General features: G+C 36.2%; 1 protein-coding gene across 1 annotated transcript in view; it reads left to right on the top strand.

Annotated features, from left to right (window-relative positions):
- Positions 1-17,243, top strand: part of SMURF2 (SMAD specific E3 ubiquitin protein ligase 2) — a gene marked incomplete at its 5' end in the record, with an annotated part of 115,754 nt that overhangs the window by 82,953 nt on the left and 15,558 nt on the right. Inside the window, 6 exons of the mRNA XM_080826672.1 lie at positions 2,571-2,655; positions 5,402-5,485; positions 8,202-8,404; positions 10,726-10,810; positions 15,063-15,221; positions 16,907-17,102. Of these exons, the coding sequence (XP_080682798.1) occupies positions 2,571-2,655; positions 5,402-5,485; positions 8,202-8,404; positions 10,726-10,810; positions 15,063-15,221; positions 16,907-17,102 (812 nt within the window). The remainder of the gene's footprint in view (positions 1-2,570; positions 2,656-5,401; positions 5,486-8,201; positions 8,405-10,725; positions 10,811-15,062; positions 15,222-16,906; positions 17,103-17,243) is intronic.

Genomic DNA, 17,243 nt, shown 5'->3' with positions numbered 1-17,243 from the left:
ACTGATAAAAGGTTATAAATCCTCTCCCTTGTTTTTGAATCTGTTACTCAATTCTTCACATCTCTTGTGAGGTTTTTCTTTTTTTGTTATAAAATCAAATAAAAATATAGACAGAGAATGTAAGGAGCATCCATATTATGCCATCGTGGTCATTACCTTGATGTATATACCTTTTTAAAATTATTTATTTATTTTTATTTATTTTTAAAGATTTTATTTATTTATTTGACAGAGAGATCACAAGTAGGCAGAGCAGCAGGCAGGGCAGGGTAGAGGGGAGCAGGCTCCCTGCTGAGATAAGAGCCTGATTCGGGGGCCCAGAGATCATGACCTGATCCCAAGGCAGAGGCTTTAACCCACTGAGCCACCCAGGCTCCTCTATACCTTTTTTTTAAATGATGTTACACTGTGCAGAATTTTAAATAACCTGTTTTAGTCTGTCCCAAACATCTTTTGTTGTTGTTCATGGATGCATTTTAATGTTGTATAGCAGTCCATGGTGGACAAATAATTAATTTAGCTGTGTGTTATTGCTGGATATTTAGATTGTTTCTGATGTTTTAATGTTATGAACAGTGTTCTTACAAACATAATAGTTCTATGGTTCATTTTACATTTTGCTAGGATTAGGCCATTTAAAAACACAAACTCACCTAAAAATTGCTTAGGTGTTTTGTAATACAGCAGTCTGGAGTTGAAGCTTATGAAATCCTTAATTTTTTTTTTTTTTAAAGATTTTATTTATTTATTTGACAAACAGATCACAAGTAGGCAGAGAGGCAGGCAGAGAGAGAAGGGAGGAAGCAGGCTCCCTGCTGAGCAGAGAGCCCGATGCGGGGCTCGATCCCAGGACGCCGGGATCATGACCTGAGCCGAAGGCAGCGGCTTTAACCACTGAGCCACCCAGGCACCCCTGAAATCCTTAATTTTGAGACTTAATATTATTCTAAACTCGCTAATGAAAAAATACAGTTTTTGCAGGGATTATATTTGGGTAAGCATTTCGCTTAGCTTTTCTGTATAAAAACTGGTTCATACTGTTTTTAGTGCAATTTCCATATAGCATTTTGTTTACATTCACTGAGGAGAGGTATGTTACAACGTCACCTATAAATGAAATTCATATAAAGGTATAATGTATTGAACTTTCTGATTTTTCAAAATTTTTGCAGAGCTGGAAGATTTCAGAATTTTAGAACCCTTCCTAGAATGAAGGGTCCTTAGATGTCATACTTTATATAGTAACTGGTTAATTCTTTAAAAGTTGGGTTGGGGCACCTGGGTGGCTCAGTCTTCAAGTGTGTGCCTTCAGCTCATGATCCCAGGGTCCTGAAATGGGGCCCCACATCGGGCTCCCTGCTCAGTGGGCAGCCTGCTTCTCCCTCTTCCTCTCCCCCTGCTTGTGTTCACTCTCTCACTGTCTCTTTCTCTCTTTCTCTCTGTCAAGAAATAAATAAAAATCTTAAAAGATAAAAAAATAAAAGTTGGATTATAGTCACATTTGCCTGTTCCTGTTTTATCTTTTGGGAGAATTGCCAAAAATAGAATTAAAGAATATTAGAGCAGCAAGGGGACAGACATATCAGTTAGCCTAACTTCCTCATTATTTAGATTATCTAAACTTCAAGAATGTTAAGTGTTTTGTTGAAGGTCATTTGCCGAACTAAGTGTTAGAGCCTGATCTAGAGCCTACATCTCTTGCTTCCAAATTTCTAGTAGTAGTTTTACACCATACTAGATGATTATGTACTGTTTTAACTCATGGAATCTAAGTATTGCCTGATTGCCAGAATCCAGTTTCTTGGTTTTTTTTTTTCCAAGATTTATTTATTTACTTATTTATTTTTAAGATTTATTTTAGAGGGCACCTGGGTGGCTCAGTTGTTTAAGTGTCTGCCTTTGGCTCAGGTCATGATCCTAGTGTCCTGGGATCTAGTCCCACCACAGGCTTCATGCTCAGTGGGGAGTCTGCTTCTCCCTCTGCCTCTCACCACTACTAATGCTTGCTCTCTCTCTCTCTTTCTCTCACAAAAATAAATAAATAAAATCTTAAAAAAAAATAATGACTTTAGAGAGGAAGGGCAGAAGGGGCAGAAGGAGAGGGGGAGAGAATCTCAAGCAGACCTGATCTCACAACCCTGAGATCACAACCTGAGTCCAAACTAAGAGTTGGACGCTCAACTGACTGTGCCACTCAGAAGCCCCTCTTTGTTTTTTTAAAGGTGTGTTAAGAATTAAACCCAAATTAATGTGAACTTTTCCAGTTCCTCTGTATGTGAATGTACCTTTCATGTGTTATGCCTGTTTTGAGTATAGTAGAGGTCTTGCATTGCTCCATTACAATGGTCGAAAAGGATTTAAACTCTCCTCCATGACCACAATAAAGGATACAAAATCATAAAATTTTAATGTCACTCCTAAATGGAAAAAGAAATTACAGATTTATTAAAAGCTGAAGAGTTCATTCTGTAGTATTAAATACGCTAGATGTCTTTTAAAGATATATATTTTAAATTGTAATAAATATTTCTAGTTTTCCAACTCTTAGTAATTTTTTTGTTGTCTTACAGTAAGTCTTCAGTCCAGAGACCGAATAGGCACAGGAGGACAAGTTGTGGACTGCAGTCGTTTATTTGATAATGATTTACCAGATGGGTAAGCTGAGATCATTAGAGAAATATGTTGATAACATCCTTCAAATAGTGACAAATAAATTGGTATTTACTGTATGCTTAACTTTAGAAATTTGCCAAACAGTTCCAGAATCTAGATTTTTCTTATTTTTCTTAAAAGATTTTATTTATTTATTTGATAGAAATCACAAGTAGGCAGAGAGGGGGAAGCAGGCTCCCTGCTGAGCAGAGAGCCCAATGTGGGGCTCGATCCCAGGACCCTGGGCTCATGACCTGAGCCGAAGGCAGAGGCTTTAACCCACTGAGCCACCCAGGCACCCCTAGATTTTTCCTATACTTGGAAAAATAGCAAGGAATCTTGTCAAGACAAATTTATAAAATAAACCATTAATTAGATATGTTAAATTTGGGGGCACCTGGTTGGTTCAATCATTAAGTGTCTGTCTTTGGCTCAGGTCATGATCCCCAGGTCCTGGGATTGAGCCCCACATTGGGCTCCCTGCTCTGCAGGAAGCCTGCTTCTCCCTCTCCCACTCTCCCTGCTTGTGTTCTCTCTCTCTCTGACTCTCTCTGTCAAATAAATAAATAAGTAAAATCTTAAAAATAATTTTAGGAAATTTTAAAAAGTAAAAGAACAACTTTCTTGTTTGATTGAATTATTCAAAACCGGGCATAAAAGTGCTGAATCTGAGACATTACTCCATTTGGAGGAATGGGATAGGGATTTGTGAAGTAAAAATTTTAACAACATAGAAACATTTATTGTTGGGCGCCTGGGTGGCTCAATGGTTCGGTGTCTGCCTTCAGCTCAGGTCATGATCCCAGGGTCCTGGGATCGAGCCCCACATTAGGCTCCCTGCTCAGCGGGAAGCCTGCTTCTCCCTCTTCCAGTCTCCCTGCTTGTGTTCCCTCTCTCCCTGTGTCTCTCTCTGTCAAATAAGTAAAATCTTAAAAAAAAAGAAAAGAAAAGAAAAACATTTATGAACCTGTGTGTGTCAGGTACTGTTAGAAGCACTTTCTGTGATGCCTTAGATCATTTAACTCACGTGTGTGATTCTGGAATTAGACTGTCTGGGTTCTAATCCTTAGTCTTCTGATTTACAAGCTTTGTTAATTTAGTTAGTTTATTTAATTTCTGTAAGCATTGGTTTATATTATAGAAGAGGATTGTGATAATAGTATTTATGCCACAAATTGTGAGGATTAAATGAAATCATTCATGTAAAGCACTTAGCACAATGTTTTGCATATACTAAGTGCTTAGTAAATAATTAGCTGCTATTATTACTCTTGCTGCTACTGTTGTCACCCTCACTCATTTAGTAGATTAAAAACACTGGGACTCAGAGGAGTTAAGTAAACTTGCCTTGAAGGTCGCATAGTGAATGGTAGAGCTGGAATGCAGACTTAAGCCTGGGTTCCAAAGCTCATACTTTTGATTACTGTTCTGTCTTTGAAACTAGCACTGACACTGTTCTGACTTTATTTTTAACTTTCAAAATATGTTTAATTAACACCAGTGAGGTGTAGTTTATATACAATAAGTTATTTAAAGTATATAATTGGTTGGGTTTTGACTTAAATTATTTTTGATCCGGAATTTTACATCTAAGCCAGGGTATTCGCTCATTTTGTTTAAACTCTTAAAAATCACCATAACTTAAGTCTGTTTATAAAGCACTGAAGTTCCTTGATACATATATTAACTCTTATGGCTGAAGTAGATTATGGTAATTTTGAAGGGGAAGTTTAGTGTGAAATAACTTACCAGTATTAAGAGATTACAAAATTTAAGGCTTATTCTACACTTTATAGTACTTTATAGTACTTTCTTCCCCATTTGTTTTATATCACAGCCTTTAAAAATTCTGGTTTGGCCTAGATTTTATAATATAGTCATACATGTATATAATTTATATATTAATTGATAAGCACTACATTTTGTGCTTTGTTATCACAGGGCAAAAGATAAAGATAAAGGCATCTCTTTATTTCCTATTTTTTATGGCTCCTAAACCTCTGCGAGGGTTTTGGTGGAAATACTAACATTACCACATTTCTGTGGTCATTCACCGATATATTTTTACATGTATATATATACATATTTTGTTGTTGTTGTTACATGCATTAAAAAGTTACTGAGGAGGAAGTACCATTGTTTTTTAAAAAATAGTTTGGGTAGGCTAAATGCTTTAAAAAGCTTTTATGGGGCGCCTGGGTGGCTTAGTCGGTTAAAGCCTCTGCCTTTGACTCAGTTCATGATCCCAGGGTTCTGGGATCGAGCCCCACATCGGGCTCTCTGCTCAGCAGGGAGCCTCCTTCTCCCCCTCTCTCTCTGCCTACCTTTCCGCCTACTTGTGATCTCTGTCAAATAAATAAAATCTTCAAAAATAAATAAATAAAAAGGTTTTATATACTTTTATGTTAATTTTAAAAATTGGGTGTGATTTTTATTTTTAGTATGGCCCTCCCCAAATTCTGGAGCAATTAGTATAATTTAATTGAGTGTTGACATTATTGGAGAATTCTGAGTTAGGCTGATGGAGAATATTAGCCACACCTCAGTGTAAACATTTTAGAAGCTTCAGAATTCCAGTAGATACATTGTACAGTTTTAAAATAAGCGGAAAAAAATTCCGGTATTCTATTGATTTTTCAGTTGTCATTCCTGATTTATAATAGCAGATGTCTTCCTGGCTTAATTTTGCACTAAAAACATTCTGTATCTACCTTCCTATTGATGCCTTATCTCTCAATTTTTATTTAAGCTGGGAAGAACGGAGAACTGCCTCTGGAAGAATTCAGTATCTGAACCACATAACACGAACTACGCAGTGGGAACGCCCAACACGGTAAGAACATACAAATGTCTTCCCATGGTCTCTGCTTTTTGCCTTCCTGAAATTGCCACTTTCTGTTTATCTGTCAGCTTTACCAGATTTCCTTTCTTGGTTTATACTGCTGAAGATCAGTAGATCTTACAGCAAGTGCCACTATTATTTCCAAAAGTCATTTTCAATAAAGATTGTTTAGCAGGTCATCCTGTTATTGTAGCCCAGGACCGGTGATGGTACTTAATAAATATTTATTAAATGAGTTAACAATCAATTGAGAAGTCCTCTTACTTCTTATTTTTCAGGAATAAGAAAAATTCTTGAAAATTTTTTTAAATTCAGTTATTGAATGGATCTTTATTTGTTTATTTGTTTATTTGTTATATCTTTATTTGTTCAGTCATGTTGGGGTATGATTATGTTATATTGCATCCAGTAAGGTCTGTGATCAAGATAAGAACCAGATGTTCTGAGACCATATGGAGGGCAGGGTAAGGGGATGTTAGAACCTGCAAAGGAAAACTCTGAAGGAATCTTTAAGAATGTTAGAATTTAGTAAGATAGGGGAAGGTGATGAAAAGTATTGAGAGTAGTGGTAACAACTATCATTCAGTTCACCAAATGGTTATATGCCAGTTACTGTGCTCAACATTTATGCTGTAACAGTAAACAAGGCAGATGGAGCTTACCGTATAAAGACATGGGGATGCAAGATAATTTTTAGAAACTCCCAAGGAAGCACTTTGTATTTTTATTTTCATTTTTAAAGATTTTATTTATTTGGGGTGCCTGGGTGACTCAGTTGAGTAAGCGTCTGCCTTTGGCTCAGGTCACAGATCCAGGCTCCCTGCTCGGTGGGGAGCCTGCTTCTCCCTCTCCCTCTGCAGCCTCCCTGCTTGTGTGCACGCACTCTCTCTCTCTGTGTCAAGTAAATAAGATGTTAAAAAAAAAAAAAAAAAGAATGGGGCGCCTGGGTGGCTCAGTGGGTTAAGCCTCTGCCTTTGGCTCAGGTCATGATCTCAGGGTCCTGGGATCGAGCCCCACATCGGGCTCTCTGCTCAGCAGGGAGCCTGCTTCTCTCCTCTCTCTCTGCCTGCCTCTCTGCCTACTTGTGATCTCTCTCTCTCCGTCAAATGAATAAATAAAATCTTAAAAAAAAAAAAAAAGATTTTATTTATTTATTTATGTGTGTGAGAGAGAGAGCTTGCATGTGCCCCTAGACAGGGTGGAGGGGTAGCAGGAGAGAGGGAGACAGAAACAAAATCTCAAGCAGGCCCCATGCTCAGCTCAGAGCCAGACTTGGGGCTCAGTCTTGTGTCCCTGAGATCATGACTTGAATCGAAATCAAGAGTCAGACGTTTAACCAATTGAACCACCCTGGCACCATGGAAGTACTTTTTTTTTTTAAGTAACTAAAAATGAATAGGATAAGTGGCTGAATTTCCATTCCTTGTTTGTTTGTTTTGTTTAAGTAAGAACATTTTTTTGCTGCCTCTGTTGAGTGTTTGTTTTGCCCTCCATCCCCCCTTTTCCTGAATAGGACTGGCACCGGACACGGAACATCAGATGCTTCTCTTAAGTTATATCTATTCTTATTTATTGGGAATTAGTTGCTTAACTCATTAAGTCATAGTTTCCGTCTTACATTACAATTCTCAGGTAAAAGCTTAGCTCATGTTGCCATTTTAAAAAAATGCTTCTTTGAGAGTTGTATTTCTAATATTAAACTGCCAATGATATATTGAAGTGAACCCATTTTTACTGTATCTGAGCATAAATGAATCTATACTTTTGTCAGTGCTTTAGTGAAGTCCCATTTCCTTCTAACTCATTTAACTGATGAAACTGACTTTAATTTCCACAGGTATAAAGTTGATTGTGGTTGTAAATGTTAGTTTAAAAATTAACTCTTGATTATCCTTTTATATTTTTGATGACCTATCAGCATACCGGAAGTTCTTTGAAGAGTCACACCGTCGTCTTTATTCATTCAATAAATATTTACTGAGATACTCTTATATATGCCAAGCACTATTCTAGGTGCAGGGGATATATATAAGTGGGAAACAAACTAGGTGAACTTTCTTCTCTCAATAAAGAAGCATACTAGTAAGGGAAAACAAGGATGCAGATAAAAAATTATCAAATAATTGCTGTGCTGAGAAAGTAAGGTGAGGCACTTACCAAATGCCTGGGTGACTGCCTTAGAATTGAATGTCATGAAGGATCTCTCACACATTTAAGCTTAAACTATGATTTAAATGACAAAAAGGAGCCTGGCCTAGGGAGAGTAGGAGAAAAGGGCTTTCTGGATGGGAGGAAGAACTCCCTTCTAGCCCTAAAGGTAAAACAGTCTTGGCAAAATCAAGGAATAGGAGGAATGTCAGTATGGCCAGAGTGGAGTGGGGGAAAGACGGCAAGTCAGGTCCGAGAGGTCGGCTGAGGCTAAGTCAGGTAGTACTCACATCTACAGATATATGTGGATTTCATATAAAATGTAATTAAAATCAGTATAAAATGACTTAAATACATAACTGACAGTGTGCCTGTAACATGAGTTTGTTTGGTTTCTAGATGCCTCACGCTTGCTTTTATTCACAGTTCTTGAAATCATTATATTTGTGTTGATCATTCCGTTTTCTTGTGATTTTTCTTGCAGTACAGACACTGTCTAGAGAACTCTACCTTTGATATCTCAGTTGAGTAACTTTTTATCCCTGTTACTTTTCAATAGACCAGCATCTGAATATTCAAGTCCTGGCAGACCTCTTAGCTGCTTTGTTGATGAGAACACTCCAATTAGTGGAACAAATGGTGCCACATGTGGACAGTCTTCAGATCCCAGACTGGCTGAGAGGAGAGTCCGGTCACAGCGACATAGAAATTACATGAGCAGGACACATTTACATACTCCTCCAGACCTACCGGAAGGCTATGGTATGACTAGCAGAGGAAAAACAAAGTGTGGCTTACTGATTTCAGCTTGCTAAGAAAGCCAGAAAATCAGCTTTAAAGAAGTTATTAATCTGGGTTTAGGGATTCTACATGAAAATGAATGTGTAAAATCTCCCAATCTGAAAAGTCTTTGAAGTGGTAGAAGACTATCTAACCAGCAGTTTGACTTGGGCTAGTCGTTTAACCTCAGTCCTTTTGCTCTTTTATAATGAAATGAGATGAATGATGCCTCTCCTTGTCTCAGAGGTATCGGGAAGAGCATATGTAACAATGTGAGGTTGCTTGCAAATGGGCACTCTCTAAAGGTAAGGTGGTATTGTTGTTACAGATAACAGTAATCTGAAGTCAGACTTGCAATGCAATTTTCTAGACCTACATATTTAGAAATGCCATCAGAAATACGCTTTGGAGTTACTTATATCTTCGTATTGTCTATAATTTTGGATTATCTGCATGATTTGGGTTATTGTTATAAATGATTTAGTCACTTTTATGTTTGTGTAAAATTATTATAATCTTATAATCTTATAATCTTATAATCTTAAATTGTAGAATTTCATGTGGAAGATGACTTGAGTCTTCTGGTTGGTACAGAACTTTCTAAATCACAACCTGTGAATACTCTTGTAGATACTATTAATTCAGCTGTCTTCTTTCTTGCTGAAAGTTAGCCGAAATAATTACAGCCTTACCCTCCCAGCAGCCTGTAGATAAACCATATCTGGGCTTATGGTGACACCTAATGACCAACACTGGGAATTGCCTGATCTAACCTGAGTTTTGTTTTTCCTCTACAGTACGTTTTAAACTGTTCTGCAAATGTATGATTCTAGCTTTATTTTTTAAATATGTTTTAACTCCTTAATTAAAAAAAAAAAGAAACCAATTTGTCCATTAACTGTGCTGTGCTGCACAGGTGAACCTAAGTAGCACAGTGATGAGAGCTTGGCCTTGGGAGACAGACAGCCCTGGGTTTATATCCTGGCTTTGCTGCACATTAGATGTGTGACATTGGACACAGTGTTTAATTTCTCTGAGCCTCAGTTTTATCTTCCATAAAATGGGGAAATTAGTGATGATTCCAAGTGATGGTTTCATGTGAAGTGGCTGACAGTTTCCAGCACAGAAAGCACTTAGTAAACTTTGCCTGTTACTGTTAATGTTCAGACCTTAGAATGAAGTATTTTCTGTCATTTCTCTTTAATTGAGGTTATAAGGCAAGCAGTTCGGAGTGGGGGTGGTTATATTTTACAATACTATGTGTGATTTGTATTAAAAAGAAATTTTGTACAACCAAAACCTAGGAGTAAAGTGGGTACCAAGGCTGAAAGTATCTCAGCTTTCATCTGTCACCAATTTTAAACATTTTCGTGTTTATGATTTTAAGAAGCTGAAAGTTTAAATTGACTTTATTATAGGTGTATAAACAAATTTATACTAATACATAATAGCAATAGTTGTTTTACATGTTGGAATTTTTCATTAGATTTTGTTTAAAGATAAGTGGTTCTATTGCTTAAAAACACAATTAAGACTAAAAACCACTGTTGAAGAAACTTTTCCACAGATTCCTTCCCTTTTGTCCTGGCTTCCTTACTCTCTTCCCAAGGCCTTGGAGTTAATTTTGCCTTTGACTTTTTCTCCCCAGAATGCGTGCTTGTTCTCTGGTCTTCCTCTTTCTGACTTGCTTATTTTTGCATCTTTGTCTGTTTTTGACTATAGAGTGTCTCCCCCTTTAAAATGGCATATTCCGTCTTTTTTTCCTTTGAGTTTAAATGGTAGTCTTGAGGAAACACCTCTCTCAAGAAAAAAACTTAAGTTTTGTTATAAAATTAGGCATAATAAACAAGCATTACCAGCCTGCAAACCCTTTGAAAGTTTTTGCAAGTCCTTGGAGAATCCCCTCACAGTTGGTTAGCCTCTTCCTCTGAGCTTTCTTTTATTCCCCCTCAGGCTCCACTTTAAGACAAACAAGAGATCTTTTCTTCTTGTTTGTTTTGTTGAAATATTGGTACTGCGACAAGCTTGTTTTCCATAGCAACATGTTTAGTATTTAAGCCACATTGTAAATGTTGTTGGCTTTCAGATAGGTGGCCTCTTGCCCTCATCACCATTTATAAGATTGTTTCCAGGAGAAAATGTATTGAGTTGAAAAAGAATGATTTATAAAACATTTTTTGGTAATACAGTAGATTGGTAATTTGGAGAATTTAACTATTGATGTAATATCCTAGTGTCTGTAGCTGTCTTTGATTTGAACATTCTGAATATGTTTTTATTATTAGTGTTTCTTAATTTTACAGAACAGAGGACAACACAACAAGGTCAGGTATATTTCTTACATACTCAGACTGGTGTGAGCACATGGCATGATCCAAGAGTGCCTAGGTAAGAACATATCCAAATACTCTTCATACCGCTAGATACCTGTTTTACCTAGGATTTCTTTGATTGTTTAATCTTCAACTAAACATGGTTTATGTAAAAGTTAGGTTCTTTTTGACAGTCATTTCAGTTGACATTTAGTAGAAAGGCCTTCCTGTTTCTCTGCAGTGTCACCCCAGTGTCCTGCCCCCAACCAGTCCCCAGTCCTTCTATCCTCTCACCTTTAAGAAAAAAAAAATCAAGGTGAAAACAAGGGTCCTTTAGGAATTTGAAAATTGACCCAGAGAAGAACATAAAAAATGTTGCAAAAGATACATTCCCCTCCCCAACTTTTTTTAAGGATAATAAATAGATATTTTAATTTTTGGCTAGGCTTTTTTTAAAAAAGATTTATTTATTTTAACCTAATGTGAGAGAATTCAGTGTTCTTTTATGTATTTTTATGTTTTTTATTTTTTTATGTATTCCTTAATAAAGTTTCATTTTAATATAAAAAGAAATGACCTAATAAAATTTATTTATTTATTATTTGTTTAGTCACTTTTTTTTTTTTGCATCAGGTAGTACTGTCATGTGATTTTTCTCTTTTATTCCATTAATATGATATTACATTAATCAGTTTTCAAATATTGAATCAGTCTTGCAGCCTTGGAATAAACGTCACTTGGTTGTGGTGTCTTCATGAATTAAATTTCTTTTAAATACCAGTACTTGTACCTTATCTATCTGTTTATTTATTTATTTATTTTTAAATATTTTTATTTATTTATTTGACAGAGAAAGACACAGTGAGAGGGAACACAAGCAGGGGGAGAGGGAGAGAGAGAAGCAGGCTTCCTGCGAAGCAGGAAACCTTGGGGCTCCATCCCAGATCCCTAGGGCAATGACCCAAGCCAATGCATTTACTAACCCAAATGTCAGCTGTCTTTTAACTTGAAGAAGATGGAATGACACATAAATCAATTTAGTTAACATAATTTTTGATGCATTTTAATATCAAATAAGTTTTTCAAACACTGTTTAGCTCTTTTGAGTTATTAAACAGAGCAAATTGTCAAGTTCAGTTGAAGCTACAAAAAAGGATGAGCTCTAAATTCTTAATCTTAACTTGGTAAACTGGATGTAAACCTTTGTGAGACGAAGATATTTTATATTCTAAGTGTACCATTCTTCTCAAAAAAAAAAAAAAAAAAAAAGACCAGGGAGGGTGAAGAGATCTTCTGCCTCAAGCTTATACTCAGAGCTCTACTTGTCAAGAGTCTTGCATTTGAATCAAAACCAGATGTGACTAGCTGATCTCGGATTGCTTTGATACTCTATTTACAGTTGACCCTTGAACAATGCAGGGTTCGGGGCACCGACCACCCGCACAGTCGATTATCTGTGTAACTTTTGACTCCCCCAAAACTTTGCTAAGAGCCCACGGTTGACCATAAGCCCTACCGATAACATAAACAGTTGATTAACACATATGTTGTATATTTATTACATATGTGTTCTCACAGTAAACTAAGCTACAGAAAAAAGGTTAAGGAAATCCTTAGGAACGGTAAACACATTTATAGTTAAGTACTTAAGTACTGTTCTGTAAAAAATCTGCATATAAGTGGACCTACGCACTTTAAACTTGGATTATTCAAGGGCCAACTGATATTTATAAATGAAGCTATTATAATGTAAATGTTTTACTTTGTGATACAGCTTAATTAAAGTTTTTTGAGGGTGGCAGCCAAGGAATGTGCGGATCATTCATTATTGTACCAGGATTGCCATTTCTTGATAATGTCAACTGTTTAAAAAGCAGTGGGGAGGAAATTTTTTGCTTATTAATAAGCTCACTGAAAAATAACTTTTAGAAACAAGAATTTGTTATGTAAATTAGGAAAAGAAGTGTTTTGGATTCTGTTTATCAAATTGTAGGTCAATAATGACCTTTTCTGTAAAATAATTTAAAACCATTGATGGGAAATAGAAAATGATTAAAAAAAAAAAAAAACCCAAGTGATTTACAATAGTGAGAAAGTTGATCTTGAGTTATCTGTTGAAAGGATAGTATCTAAACTGGCACCAGAAGTTGAAATTGGGAGAGATTTTGGCATCACCATTGGTAATATTTCTTATTCCTAAGGAAACATGTCAGTTTTTCATTCATGAGTAAAGGGTTTCTATAAAGGTTTAAGACTATTTTATGTTGAGTATTGAATAATGACTTTAATTTTAAAGTCTGGATTATTTTCCTTTAGTCTCTGTGTTCCGAATTGTTCCTGTAAAAATGTGTATCGTATCTTTTGTTTTGGAGGATCCTTTAAGTAAAGGTGCCTTTGTATGGAGGATCTTCTGTCAAAGCAGACCATGAATATTTAGATTATATTAAGATAGCATCACTGTTCAAAGACATTTATAAGATAGTCAGACACTTTAATTTTGTAAGATATCCAGTAAACTTAGAATTATCTGTGAGGTCCCATTTTGCCATCTTTTGTATTTCTCTTTAAAACAGTGATTATTGCCTTGTTATTCGTTACATTTCGCCCTATGTAGTCTTGTGGTACAGATCTGTATTTTTATGGCTGTTTAACATTCCATTTTCCTTTAGTCATTTCCTAATGGGACATGAAACTACTCCAGTTTTCTGCTCTTTTAACCCATTCTTTAGAGCTCTCCTACATAAGACTATAGATTTAAGAAATTCTAAATAAAATGATATAAAACCAAATTCTGCATTATATCAAAAGAATTATTCATTCTTTGATTTCAGTAATTGCTTTTCCTTTCTGAAAGCTCCATTTAAAAAATCCATCTGTTCATTCTTAATAATACCTCATTAATAGTTTGTAATTATTCCCTTCTCCCCGCTTTTTTTTAACATTTCACATCATAGTGGTTCTGTTTGATCTCTGACCGTATTTAGGGATCTAATTCTGTCGTTTATTGTTTCCACTCACTTTCAGCCATGACTTTTCTTTCTGGAGTGTGTGGTGATCTTTGAGAGTTTGTCTGATCTTAATTGGTTGGAATTCTGTGGACCCAAAGTGGGAATTCAGGAAGTTTTCCTGGAATCATTTCATCTTCCCATTGAGTTCTCAGCTTAGTGGGGAAGTTCCAGATTTCCTTTTCCAAACTTGCAGCTGGCTTGGGGCTGCCTTTCCCCAATCACTACTCTGTGTTAGCCCTGCCCCTCTGCCTGCCTGCCGCCAGCTCCGGCTTCAGCTGTAGCCATGGTGGTTTTGTTTTATTTTTGTTTTTGTTTTTAATTTGAAGAGGATTCTTGGAACTTTTTCTCTCTCCTCTTTTGAGACTAGCAGTGTATTTTCTAAGCTTTAGTTGTTCTGGAGCATCGAGTCTCTTGGGGCACCTAAAGGCAGAAGTCAAATCATTGTTACAGTAATCTGTGGGTGCTTAGATGTGTCCATCATTAAGCTGCACTGTGACCAAGAAGAGGTTATTTCTGGAAAATCTTTTTCTAGTTTAACTTTTTTAAAACATGAGATTAATCATTACAATTATTTGTTACAGTTTAAGCTTACATTAGACATGCTTTTATTTTATTCGTTAAGGTCCTGTAAATCTTTGTCAGTATTTTAAGAATGTGTAATACAATAACAGTGGTCTTTGATCCATTAAAAGTCTTTTTGCTTATTTTATTGCAGCAGTAAGCTTTATAGCATTCTTCCTTAGGTGTCTTAAAAAGGTTCTTCATTCACTAGCTTTATAGCTTTCAAAATCCAAAGTGGAGCAGTTTTCCTTTAAAATATATACTGTGAATATTTTCAGGGTCTCTAAATTCAGTAACATTCCCAGTGTTGCTTTGTTGGAGAGTTTAAGATTATTATGGAGTGAACACTTATTTACACAAATCTTATGGTATAGTAATGAAAGTAATAATTGAAGGGAAATTTTTTTCTTTCCTTATGTCACTGACATTTGTAAAACGATTTTGTCAGACAAGTATTGAAGCACAGTTTATGTTGGCAAATGTTGTGATTGCTTTTATATTAATTTAAAATCTGTATTACATTAAAGCCCAGGAATGAACTTACTAAAAATGTGGACTATGTGATAAGTTCCTGAGCCATTTATGAATTGGGTTTTGAATATGCAAGTTTGTTAAACCATTGGGAATTAAAGATTCTAGCTGAACATCTCAAGTTTCTGAAACAATACATTTTCTCAGACTTCATGGAATTGTTTTGTGTCATTTACACTTGCCTGGCCCAGCAATGAGGTATTTTTTATTTTATATTTGTTTTTGCAGGGATCTTAGCAACATCAATTGTGAAGAGCTTGGTCCATTGCCTCCTGGATGGGAGATCCGTAATACTGCAACAGGCAGAGTTTATTTCGTTGACCATAACAACAGAACAACACAGTTTACAGATCCTCGGCTCTCTGCTAACTTGCATTTAGTTTTAAAGTAAGTTTTTGAAACAATACATGTTAAATTGCAAGCCTGAATAAGAAAAGACTGAAGATGCTTTTTGTAATGTGATAGAATGTCTGTTCTCTTTAATTATAAATTACTTTTGTTGGATGAAATTTTATGTAAGAGTATAACATGTTTTATTTGATACATGAGTAGTTTAATCCCACTGTGCTTAAGGAGGAACCTGTCCTGGAGTGTTAAGGAAAGGATATGTACCAAAGGTGCATCGTACACACTTGAAGAGACAGGATGCTTTCCTGGATAGATGCTTTTTAGCTTTTCCTGTGAGTGCATCAAAAATAGCTCCAGGATAGCTGAACCCATCCCGGAGGGATTTTTTTTTCCTCTCTCTTAATCACCTTTATTGAAGTGTAAGTGACCTATAATAAACCGCATATTTAAAGTGTACAGTTTAAGTTTTGGCATATTATACACCTATGGAACCATCACCAAAGTGTAGATAGTGAACATATCCATCATCTTCCCAAATTTCCTTGTGCATCTTTGTTAAGTCCTCCTCCTGTCAGGCTTCCCCCTGTATTCGTTTCCTAGGGCTGCCGTAACAAATTGTCACACCCAGGTGGTTTAAAACAACAGAAATTCAGCAAAGGGGCGCCTGAGTGGCTCAGTTATTAAACAACTGCCTTTGACTCAGGTCATGAGTCCAGGGTCCTGGGGTTGAGCCCCGTGTATTGGGCTCCCCGCTCAGCAGGAAGCCTGCTTCTCCCTCTCCCACTCCCCCTGCTTGTGTTCCCTCTCTTGCTGTCTCTCTCTCTGTCAAATAGATAAAATCTAAAACTCCAAGACAAAATGATTCAGTTTTCTGCATGGCATCAGTAGTGAATTACTGGATTTTTTACTTCCTGGAATTTATTGGAATTAAGTAGTTCATTATATCATCAGGTTTTTTAAAAAAAAAATTCTTAGGTGTAACCTACAATATTATTGCTGGGAGAATAAAAATATTTGTAGGCAATGTGCCCTTTTAAAAGTATTATATTTCTTCTGTGCTTGGGAGATTACTGTCATGTATTTTGTGGCAAACCATGTGTGTGCACACTTAGAAGTCACCTTAGCACAACACTGTGAATATATTTAATGCCACTGACTATATTAGAAAAAGGTTAAAATGGTAAATTTTATGTGTTGTATATTTTATCACAATAAAAAGAAAAGTAGTCATTTTATAAGGCATTTAGACATGTTTGTAATGTGTTCATTTCTCTGTGCCAGTAACTTCCACGTGACCTTCCACATTCTTGTGGTCTAGACGTAGCACGCAGAGGAAAAGGGGTTCCTGCCAAACCACTGGCTCAAGCTGTTTCTTCCAGAGAGACAGACTCTAGATAACGGGCACAGGGTTTTGGGCATATGCCTGAATTTTAAAGTGAGTGATGGTCAGCTATGCAGAAGAAAATGGAGAATGGTATTTGAGAAATTTATTCTCAGCAGCTGTATAAAGCTGAATGAAAACTCTATTGTTCAATTTTATAATTTCGTGTGGATTCTGAGAAATAAACTTTGGAAGTAGTTTATCATCATCAAAAATGTCAAGCCAAGAATATCAGAAGGCCTGAAAATTATGCAGGTAGACTTACTTTCTAGTATGATGCTCTTTTTAAAATGTATAATTGCAATCTTTTATTTAAAATAATAGCATTTCTGTTTACTTTTAGTCGGCAGAACCAGTTGAAAGACCAGCAACAGCAGCAAGTGGTATCGTTATGCCCGGACGATGCAGAGTGTCTGACAGTCCCACGGTACAAGCGAGACCTGGTTCAGAAACTAAAAATTTTGCGGCAGGAACTTTCCCAACAACAGCCTCAAGCTGGTCATTGCCGCATTGAGGTTTCCAGGGAAGAGATTTTTGAGGTAAATTTACAAGCCTTAAAATAGAGAAAAATTAAATTTCAGTGTTCGCTATTTTCTAAGAATACTTTCTGGAATTCCTATCTCGAATGGGAGAGTTTTCATTAAGTTCTTTCTTAATTGTGGGGAATAAAGGCAATAATA

Source organism: Martes martes, assembly GCF_963455335.1.
Source record: "Martes martes genome assembly, chromosome: 16".
NCBI lineage: Eukaryota > Metazoa > Chordata > Mammalia > Carnivora > Mustelidae > Martes > Martes martes.
This window is presented reverse-complemented; position numbering and strand designations above follow the sequence as displayed.